General features: G+C 38.6%; 1 protein-coding gene across 1 annotated transcript; it reads right to left on the bottom strand.

The window, feature by feature from the left end:
• Positions 1-68: 68 nt before the first annotated feature.
• Positions 69-11,039, bottom strand: LOC114157884 (up-regulator of cell proliferation). The gene is made up of 5 exons (XM_028039053.1): positions 10,856-11,039; positions 8,508-8,564; positions 8,343-8,415; positions 177-2,865; positions 69-81 (listed from the first exon to the last, which is right to left on the bottom strand). The coding sequence occupies exons 2-5, from the start codon at positions 8,511-8,513 to the stop codon at positions 69-71; spliced, it is 2,781 nt and encodes a 926-aa protein (XP_027894854.1). The 5' UTR covers positions 8,514-8,564; positions 10,856-11,039.
• Positions 11,040-11,852: the final 813 nt, after the last annotated feature.

Here is an 11,852-nt window from a genome sequence, read left to right as displayed (position 1 = left end):
GCTGATCAAAGTATTTCTTGAGGTTTTCAAGAATCTTTGTCTCCCACTTGGTCAGCTCTGTGATTGCTTCACTTTTCAACTCTGTCATAAATTCATTCATGTCAGATATTTTAGATTTTGCAGCAGCTGTACCAAAATTGGAAATTCTTGTTTCTGCTGTGGTAACCCATTTGTACATTTCCTTTTTGAACTCCCACTCCCATTGGTTGTATTCTGTGCAGAGCCTCATGTAAGCATCAGCCACCAGGCTGTTTCTGAAGCTGAAGATGAAGTTTTCATGTTTTACTGCGTTCCACAGGCTGGTTATCCACTCTCTGAACTCCAAGATGTTATTAGAAGTTGACTCATACTTTCCCAGCTGTTGGATGATGTTATTAGAAGGTGACCTACATTTTCCCAGCTGTTGGATGATGTTTTTCTTGAGTTCATAAACAGTCTCACTGTATCCTGCATTGACTGGGGCCATTGGTGGGTTTCCATTCCAGAGTCCAGGAATGTAGCAGTTCCCAGTGTCTGGATTATACTCCATCACATCAGTGAAGCTCTTATATTTTTCTTTCTTCTCCATTTTAGCTGCAGCCTGGGTCATCTCATTCAGCTGTTCTAACAGCAGCTTCCTGTCTCTCAGGTTCTTCTCATGAGCTGAAACATCAGAAACGTTCTGGTGAACAAACTGACATTGAGGCTTTTTGCCGACCGCCTTCATCCTGAGGAAAGCATGCACCACTATCTGCAGGATGTCTTTCATCTCTGTTGAATTCTCCATTGCAATATTGATAATGGTGATGTCACTCAGACCAACAACAAGTGTTGCCAGCTCATTGTCATGCTCATGGCTGTTGTCCAGCTGTGCTAGCTCTGGTGACTTTAAGCCTTCAGTGTCGATGATCATCACGAAGTCACAGTTGAGAACTTTCTTGAAGTCTTCATTGACTTTGATGAGCAGCATGAAGGCACCTCTAGTGCATCGACCACTGCTGACTGCAAACTGAACTCCAAACATGGTGTTAAGGAGAGTGGACTTCCCTGTGCCCTGAACTCTAAGAACTGTGACGACCCGTATCTTGTTCTTTGGAGACACCAAGTCATTGAGCTGAGAGAGAACATCACTCACCCATCTGAGAGGAATGTTGGAAGCATCTCCATCTACAAGCTCAAGAGGAAATCCATCCAGCAACAACTGAGCACAGAGTTTGGGCAGATGTTGCAGTTGTTGACGTGATGGATCTGTTTCTGGAAGGTAAAGAGAAGCTTCATAGATCTGACCCATTTCACGGAAGAAGTGCTCAACTCCCAGTGAGCTGCTGGAAAGTTGTTGGTCTATTTTTTTAATCTCTTCTTTGTTCTCAAAATCCCTGCATTTTTCCTTGTAAAGTTCCCTGAGGCCAGAAAATTTGATTCGAGACAAGTTGTCGAGGTTTATTTGCATCCATTTCAGAAAATAACACCTTTCTCTAAGTGGGCTGGATATTGCACTAATAAAGCTTGTCATTGCCCTGGACATCCCATAAGCATTTTGCTTTTTCCTCAGTTCTTTTCTGTCTCTCTGAAGTTTACATTTGTAATTTTCTATGTTTTCTGAACCAACTTTTCGAAGACGAAATTCTTCCTTTTCTAAACAAGTAAGTTCCTTCCATATTTGACCTTGTAACTGAAGTTGATCTTTTTTGTATTTCAGTATGTCTTTAATCTCTGCAGTGATTTCATCAGCTTTCATCTTTCCAGTTTTGCATTTTGAAAAACCTTCATCTACTGTGATTCCCAGTTCATGTGCAACATCAGCCATCTGCTCTACAGACATTTTACTCTGTGGGTTATTAATTACATCACTGACTCTTTTCCTCAATTTTATGACAAAATCTGCATCATTTGTTTGTTTTGTCTTTATTAGAATATTATTTTTAGTCAAGGCCAGACTGGTTGCCAGTTTTTTAACAAAATCAACTCTGAAGGTTTTGCTCTGTTCGTTTCCCACCAAGAAGATTTGAGCCTTGTGGTTTTTGTTAGTCAGTAATTGGCACTCAGAGTCCAGCTGATCGATGAAAACAAAAACTGCAGCAGATGTTTGACACAAAAAGGAAAATTGAGTTTCAAATGAAGCAATGTCTCCACGAAGGTTAGCTATAGCAACTGGCTCACTGAAGATGTCCATGTTTTTGTTTCCACAGGGAAGGTACCAGGTCATTTCAGTCAGTCCATTGGATATTCTTCTCTGAATGTCTCCAGACTCCATGTCATGGTGAACAAAGGTGTCATGGTGTTGCTGAGAGTTACTCAGAAGTTTATTGAGGATCTCTGATTTGGACAGAGAGCACTCACCCAGTCTCACAAATGAGACGAATGGAAGTTCAGAAAGAACTATTCTTTCTTCTATGAAGCCTTTTGATTCTGAAAGATCTGAAGGTCTGTACTTCTTAACAATGTCTCTCATGGCCCACAGCATGAGGGTGCACTGCTGTGTATCACAGTTAGGAAGCAGCAGAGGAACAGAGAACTGACACATGGACATTTTTAGAGCTAACTCTTGCTGAACAAACCCATCAGAACACAAGAAGAGAGCAGTGATTATATCAAGAGGATTTACAGAGTCACCCTTATTTGGACTGGCAAGCAGATCATCAAAATTTAACTCATCAGGTTCTAATTTATCATCTTGGTTAGACATAGAAACTGATTTTATCTTTCTAGCTGTTACATTCACCATCATCAGTTTCTTGAGAAAATGCCATTTAAGATCAGATTTACACTTTGGAGGCTCATCATTGATGGTCTTCTCATTGATCTCCAGTATTTTACTGAGTGACAGCTTATCCCTGTAGAACTGATGCAATCCCAGATCCTCCAAAAGCCTCTTCAGGTTGGTCCCTGTTTAAAATATAGACAAATATCTTACTTTAGTCAATAACCTTAAATCATTGTCTTTTAACTGTTAATGTCAATAATTACATTTTTTCTGTAAGTCCAAAAGGTACATGATGTGCCCTGCAAAATTATTTATATCCCTTATCTCTTAAAAAAATTCACAGTCCAACCACAACTTTTCACGTATTTCACTGAGATTTTATGAGACAAACCAAGACAAACATAACACAATTCTGAAGTAGAACTAAAATTTTTTATAATTTCTAAATTCATATAATTCATATGAGCAATTCATATTAACAGGCCCGGCGGCATAGGAGGACATTGTGGGGCATTGCCTGCCCACAGAGTCAGCCTTGTCCTCCCCTGAACTGGAAGCTGTTTATTTTTAATTTTACTTCAGAGGTGCCAACTTTCTATTATTCCCATCTTGATTTGACACAGTAGGGGCTCCTACACATTTTTCAGCCATAACAACTATTTAATCAGTAGTTAACATGTCGTAACGTGTTTTTCCGTTATGACACCTGTGCGACAGACACACACCTGCAGAACTGTGCAAGTGTGTGTTAGAATCATGGCAGCAAACCAGCAAAAGCCACAGAACTTTGCACAGGTTTCCCCCCCAAAACTAACCATAAATAGTTCAGTAATGCTGTTGGATGCAGATAATGTTAGATAAATGATGACTAGCTAATGCCAATATATCACGTTATGCTTGTTAACAAGTATTGTCTACTAATTTTGTTATGAATGTTCAAAAGTGGCTAGTAGTGGTTACATTTACTTGAGAAACTTTCTGAGATAAAAAAAAAGGTACTTATAAGAGTAGTTTTACTGCACTGCACTTTTTACTTTTACTTCAAATTCAAAAATACTATTAACCCCAAATGGAAATTAAATGTTGTAGTAAGTCATTAATTCAGATTCTTCAAAGAGTTATTGAAGATCGTGATGGTTGTTGGCAGGAAAAAGTTTCTGCAACTGTCTGTGCTGCACTAAATCTGAAGAAGCCTTTGACTGAAGATGCTCTGCCTTCCCAAGACAGTCTGATGAAGAGGATATTCAGGATTGTCCATAATTTTCTTGATTTTATCTAGAATTCTTCTTTGCATAATCATCTCTAGAGGTTGTACAGCTGTCCCCAGACCAGAACCAGCCTTCTTTATGACGCTGTTGAGCCTTTTTAGGTCCCTGGCTCTGATGCTGCTGCCCCAACAGATGATGGTAGAAGAGATGGTGCTCTCAACAACAGACTTATAGAAGATCTGCAGCATCTTGCTGAAAACCTTGAAGGATCTTTGTTTCCTCAAGAAGTCCAGTCTGCTCTGTCCCTAATTATAGACGCTTCACTATTGAATCTCAGTCCAGTCTGTCGTCAAGGCGAACACCGAGGTATTTATTTTCTTCAACCACCTCCACTTAGTCTCCCATGATGGAAAGACAGTTTGATCTGACCTTGTCTTTCCTGAAATCAACAATCATCTCCTTTTTTTGCTTACATTGAAGATGAGATAATTGTTCCCCTACCATGCCACAAAGCGGTCCACCACTTGAGTAATATTATTATTGCTACTTTTACTTGAGTAGATTGATTTTGCATTTAAAGAAATGCACTCTACAGATTGGAAACATTCTTAGATTTCTGCAATATATAACCTGTGTATGCAAATTTGAGCCCATTTACTCAACATTTCATACATGTCGCTGTTTAAATTCTTACTGTTTATTTTGTACTAATAAACATGGTTATTTTATTTGAAAGGTTATATAAAAGTTTGTCTATGTATTTATGTTAAAATAAATGCTAGTTGATACGTTTAAATTAATTACAAATATAAATACTCTATGTCTGTTTGCTTCTGGAATGTGTGCCTTGTGAGAGATGCTTGCAGGAAGACATCTAAACGTGTCAAATTGGGAGCTGATACCAGATGTAACTGACGTGGCAGAATACACAATGGATGATTAAGGGTCGAAGTTTATGGACCAGTGACAGAGAAACTGTACATGAGACCACGGATACACAAGACACCTCATTGTTCTGTGGGTTCATCAGTTCCTGCATTGTTTCTACAGAAGGAAGTAAACAGGAACTCTGAACTTTGCACTCTACATTATGGCAGCTTGTAGGTGCAACACACCTGTGACTCAAGAGAACAGAAGAAGCAGCTATGCTATGTGATTAACTCAAGATAATTAAATAAGCTATGTAACTAGGACCGTCCTAAGGAAATAAAAAGAAAGGGTGCGGGAGGAGCTTGCTTCAGAGCGGGTAGGAGATTGCAACTGAAGCACGCTCCTGTCTGTTCTCCTTGCAAGTAAACCTAAAACTCACTTGTCGCTCGTGCTCAGATTCTTTGAACCCAACACTAGTTTACACCTCCTGCCCCCAAAATAAGCCAATGCCCCCCCGCTAAACTCCTCTGGAGCCAGGCTGTAGGTTAGGCATCTACCTTTTTCTTTACAACAGCTATTGCTGATTTGAGACACCTGAAGACTTTGTAAGGATTTAAGTTTTTTAAAAATCTTTACCCTCCACAGTTATGCTACTTTCTTAGCTTTTGCATTATGGGTTATTTTGATTGCACATTTGAACACTTTCACATTTAGCCTTCACTCATGCACACCATGCAATGCTGATTTCACTGATTGTCAAAATTCATATTAGAAACTTTAAGTTTAAGGTTAGTTTGTTCTAAATAAATGTGTTTTTCAGATACTCTTAAACATGGTGTGTGTTTCTTCTTGTTGTGACCTTTGAGCCCAGTCATAACAGAAGTGTGGTGTGATTTTACATTCAGCCCCTGAGTTGGTGTTTTATAGAAGCATCTTTTGCTTCCTTCTGTGGTTTCAATTCATCCAGAGTTGATCTAATTTTTCAGTAAACATTCCTCTTGCACACACTCAACCTGGCAGGCTATATTGTATTTTTCACTGAGAATAAATAATGAATTAAAACAAGGAATTAAAGTATTTTGTGAATATTTTGTTGACTCCCTTTGATTTTTCCTTACTTCACTCAGGATGTCCAGTATTTCCACACTGACTATACCGCTTGCCATATGGAGGACCAAAACTGACATAATAAGAAATAAAAGAAAAGTAGAAATTTGATTTTGTCCTTTCCTTATACAAGCCCTCCTTCTTTTGTCATTGCTTCCTCTCATTTTTCTGTTTCTCCATGTGCATCTTTATGTCAATGAGGAAAGCTGCCTTCTTTGTCCAGCTCCTCTACTATTGGCCAATAGAGCTTTGAAACCAACATCACTGCATAAGACATTGTGGGGCGTTTACGTTTCGCGTAGTCGCTCGGTGTCATCTTTACAAAACCAACTTTATCCTGGATTTTTTACTGTGTTACCGACCGCAGTGAAGATAGTTTCAAGTTGGATATTGGATATTCCAATATCCGAGGAGCAAACAACGTTTAGCTCAAGGTTGATTCGATTTATGAACTCTAATTTCGGCCAGCCATTCTCAAGCTTCCTCCTCAAGCGCTCGGAGGTTCACTGAAGGACTGTCAACAAATTTCCATACCAAACGCTCCTGTCAAACAAATGTTAATAAATGCCTTGCCTTGTGACCAACTGATACAAAAAAAGTGATGATTCATGCTTTTACATGAGACACACTACCCTCTATTAAAACGTCAAGTCATATTCAATATTTTAAATCATTTTAATATAAAATAATATGTTTTCTTCAATAGCTTCCATATTGTGTGCCACATTGACTAGAAATCAGTGTGTAATTGTTCTACTAGCCTGTATATATGAGGCACACACATTTTTATTCCATTTTAACTCATTTTTTATTTTTTACCTATTTTTTTAGTTTAAATTTAGTATTTCTCTTCAATAGCTTTTAGGTCATATGACCTATTGAGTCAATCAGTGTGTAATTGTGGAAGCTATTGAAGAAAACATTATTTAATATTAAAATTATTTAAAATATTGAATATGACTTAACATTTTAATAGAGGGTAGTGTGTCTCATGTAAAAGCATGAATTACCACTTTTTTGTATCAGTTGGTCACAAGGCAAGGGATTTATTAACATTTGTTTGACAGGAGCGTTTGGTATGGAAATTTGTCCCTCAGTGAACCTCCGAGCGCTTGAGGAGGAAGCTCGAGAACGGCTGGCCAAATTAGCGTTCATAAATCGAATCAACCTTGAGCTAAAGAGTGCTTGCTCTACGGATATTGGAATATCTAACTCAAAACTAACTTAACTGCGGGCAGTAACATAATAAAAACACCCGGATAAAGTTTGTTTTGGTCTGTGGCCTGTAAAGATGGCACAGAGCGACTGCGCGAGACGTAAACGCCCCATTATGTCTTATGCAGTGATGTTGGTTCCAAAGCTCTATAGGCCAATAGTAGAGGAGCTGGACATAGAAGGCAGCTCTCCTCATTGACATAAAGATGCACATGGAGAAGCAGAAAAAGGAGAAGTTGAAAAATATGAAGCAGAAAAACGAGAGGAGGCAATGACAAAAGAAGGAGAGCTTGTATAAGAAAAAGACAAAACAAAATATCTACTTTTTTTGATAAAAACATACGTTTAGGGGAAATGAAAAAGAAAATATATAGATTTGTTGATGTGTAAGGACAAGGAAAAATTAAATATATATTTATGCTTTTATTTCTTATTATGTCAGCTTTGGTCCTCCATATTTCCACTCTTCATGCTAACAAATGTATAAGTTATTAGATATGACTCTGAGTCAGCCACTAGCCACTGATTTCCAACACTTTGTGGTTTTTTTAGATTTATTTTAGTACTTATATAAAAGAATGGAGGCTGCCTCTGCTGGACATAAAAAAGTAGATTTCCTGAAAAGATTAGAGTAGGCTAACGCTATTTTAGTAAACCATATTTTATGTAAAACATGACGCATTACTGGACTGATGAGACATATTTTTTGCAGCTAATTTTGTTTGTTAAAGTTGTGTTTTTCTGAAAATGATCAGCTCCAGCAGACACATTATTTAAGTAGGCTACTTAAAAATTATGTCAGGCATAACTTGACACCTGTCCACTCATCGTCCGTTGCGGGATTGTCGTGTTGTGTGTAATGTAAAGATCTGGTGGGAGCGTGAAAAGTAAGGTCAAACTCAGTTTTCCACCTGAGTTTGTGGGCAGCAACAATTGCTGGATGGATGAAAACTCCTCATCTTCAGAGAGGACATCCTGAAGAAAAGGAAAGCCTGATTTCTTCTTACAGCCCACTAAGTGCTGTTATAACAGCTGGAATGTTGTAGGAGCTTTTCCTGAACTGGGTTAATCATAGACACTTTGTACACAATACCATTAAGTTGGTGACTGGCTGTGACAGTAAGTACAGAAATAAGAATAGTAATAATGTTGCCTGAAAAAACTGAGAGAGCACTTATTACATTCATTTTCAATGTCAGATTAGTTTATCTGACCTTTATTATTTGTACCAACTTGTTGATTGTCAGCATGAGACTCACCAGATGTTGATGTACGAACCTCTTCTTTCTCACCCTCGATATTTGGCACAGATGCATGTTTAAGTCTCCACCCCTTAAGAAGATTAACAAAAAATATATATGTCTCACATATAGATAAACTGATGGTTACATTACTTTCATTATTTTATGAATGTTACTGTGTACCTCCATTGTGCTAGCAGACTCTTTAGCATCACACTTGTGCTGATTGTTTAAGTTTGTCTGAAAGAAAAATAACATAAGCATTTTGATTACTATTGTTTCCTCTTCACTCTCATCTACAGAACAACATTCATCCTCCCATAGCCAGATGCCTGATAAGACAAAAAGATTTTTACCACTTAAATTAAAAATGTTTAAAATACAAAAAAGAAATAATATTTGTTTTGACATCACATCAAAGAATGGCAACAAATCCTCCAAGACCAGAGAAATATAATCTGTTGGAATATGTGCTCTTCTTCTATTCTACTGAGACACTTGAAACATGCAGTACATTATCCTCTATGTAAAATCAATACATTTTTGAGATAGTCCTATAATTACTTAGAGCAGCTGGGTTCTGAATATTTTTTAAGAGTTGCTGAACTACATGGAATAAACTAGAAAATTTCTGAAGAAATTTAACCGGGGCCTGCCAAAGTGTGCCCGTCGGTTTGGGCCCGGCGTTGTCATGCTAGAAATTAGCATCGATGCTAAAGAACGCTGCAACGTAGTCAATAGCATGTGGAGAATCACAAGAACGTTAAGTAAGGTGGACGTGCACCATTCAGTATGATTTAAAATTTTGTCAAGGCTTTTATTTTGGAATTTTTGTTAAACTTCATTTCAAAGGGCCAAACTAATCCCATGTGTAATAGTCATGGGTTTAAATTAGTTATATAATGCTCAAAACACAAGTAGTTGATGTAAAAATATTAAAGGCTTTTATTTTGAAATTTTTGTTAAGCTTCATTTCAAAGCGCCAATCTAATCCTATGTGTATCAGTGCTTTGGATAAAAACGTCACATAATGCCCAAAAGAGCAAATACCTGATCTAAAAATTGTCAAGGCTTTTCATTTGAAATTTTCAGTATGCTTCATTTCAAAGGGCCAAACTAATACCATGTATAACAGTCATTGGATAAAATCAGTTATATAATGCTCAAAAGAGCAATAATCTCATGTAAAAATTGTCAAGGCTTTTATTTTGAAATTTTTTGTTGAGCTTCATTTCAAAGGTCCAAACTAATCCCATGTATAACAGTCATTGGGTTAAATCAGTTATATAATGGTCAACAGAGCAATTACCTGATTTAAAAATATTCAAGGCTTTTATTTTGAAATTATTATTATGCTTCATTTTAAAGTTCCGAACTAATCCCATGTGTAACAGTGACTGAGTTAAATCCGTTATATACAGCCCATAGCAGCAAGTAGTTCTAAAGGCCAGTTCAGTCCTGATCTGTTTCAACTGAGGGTTCCACTATAGTTAGAACTACAGTGATGCTTATTTGTAGTCCTAATCAGCAGCCAATAGCCTCTTGAGTTCCGTTGCTATGGTAAATAATTGTCTCAGCAAAGTGTGAACTGTTAGTGAGAGAGGCTGGGGCAGACAATTCTCTGTTTGAGCCAGCCAGTTTCACCCAAAAAAAGCATTGGGAACAAATCCTTCCTGTTCGGAAACCGTAATACATATTCGAAAAGCGTTTGGAGCATATGAGAGGGCTATGTGTCTTCTGCGATAGTCCCGAGATTCATATATGTACCTCACTCAGAGCATTTACAGCGATGAGAGAAAGAAATGATTTGCCCAGATCTGAAATTCTAGTCAAATACATGGGAGAGAGCCTGAGACAGCCTCAAAAAATCCTGTCGCATGACTTTGCTCTGAGGCACCGTGAAAGAAAACCGTACGGTCTAGATGAATTTCGAAAACATTTTACCGGAGCAGACATGCGTATCAATGTCAGGACCGATTTTGATACCAATCGTGCGATATTTGTGGGCGTGATGGCGATTTCAAAATTATTTTGGGGTGAAAAATTCTCTTCATTTCTCACTCTAGCAGAGGGGCAATCAGTCAGAGACACACTCTAATTTTAGGAAAAATGAAAAACTTTGGGTCACTTAGAGACAAATTGTGGACAAACCGTAATTGGTATCGACGAGCCGTCTTCACCTTCGAAGAGATCACAGACGTATCTACAAAATTAAATTTGAATGGCATTTTTATGTGAATTCGTGACGACACAGAAAATCCTCAAAAATAGGGTATTTGAAGGATTTTCCCATTGACTTATAATGGGGTTTTTTCGTAGTTTTTTGCGAATTATGTCGCCACGTTAATCCCAAATCCCACCAAAAGTAATAGCTCCAATGGCGTGAATTTTCTGCACGTTTTGATACCTCATTTGTAGGTGTGCACGCAGCGGTATGAGCCGCATTAACGGTTACGGATGAAAAATAAAGAATTGGGAGAATAGTAATAGGTTCCTGCCATTGCTTTGCATGGCAGGCCCCAATAACATACCTTTGCAGAAGATCTGCTCGAGGACCGACTGTCTTTCAGAAAAATGTTTTTACTCTCTCTTCGCTCTCCTAAAGATGACTGGAGAACTGCAGCTGTTCAGATGTTCTTTTATATTCTGCTGAAAACCTTTTTCACTTTCGTTTTCTCTCCCTGCTCTTTACAAGAAATCACATGGTTTTTATGATATGACCAAGCATTATGATATGAGCAGCGTTGTGTTTAGTGTATTATTACGGACCTGGACCTTAAGGGCTGGGCTGCAGGTGTTGCTTTTGTCTGTCTTTGTGCTCCTCCCCTTTGCAGGTGTTTCTGATCCGTTGATTTGGAGCACAGAGTTTTGAACCTGGCCATCTCCACCTTCTGGGTCGCCTTAAGCGTCCACTCTGGCTCTTGATGCTTGTGGTGTTTTGTAGAGAGGAAGGCTCGAGGAACTCTTCGGTTCTTTCGGAGAGGAATCCAGAGCCTTCCTCGCTGGCTCATCCAATGAGGTCTCGTTCCTAGACTTTGCTCACCAATCAACCCCGGAGGACCTAAATAAGGTAACGGCTTTAGAAAGACGGCCGACACCGAGAGCCCGAAGGGGGAATGGAGCTCCAGCCCGACCTGCACCACCATGTGGGAAGGAGGAGCTCTATTCACAGGACAGTCTCTGAACCCGCTTTCTTTTAACGACCGCCCGTTTTTTTTTAACATGGGTCTTATCTTCTTTTAGTCTTTTAAAATGTCGTACTTGATTTTAGCCATCATACTCATGACTCTCACCTTCTCAACCATAAATGTTAGAAGTGTGAAGTTGCGAGTTAGAGCCCAGAGTGTTTTATCCTTTTTAAGCTCCATACAGTCGAATGTGTTTATTACAAGAATGTGCACTTCCGTTTTTAAAGACTTACACCCGGTGGCAGGACTTGTGGCCACGACCGTATATGGAGCGGCTCCAACGAAAATAAAAATGACGGCGTGGCCATTTTAATAAACAACCCGCACATCCTGGTGAAGG

Source organism: Xiphophorus couchianus, chromosome 14 (genome assembly GCF_001444195.1).
Source record: "Xiphophorus couchianus chromosome 14, X_couchianus-1.0, whole genome shotgun sequence".
In the NCBI taxonomy this organism is placed as follows: domain Eukaryota; kingdom Metazoa; phylum Chordata; class Actinopteri; order Cyprinodontiformes; family Poeciliidae; genus Xiphophorus; species Xiphophorus couchianus.
This window is presented reverse-complemented; position numbering and strand designations above follow the sequence as displayed.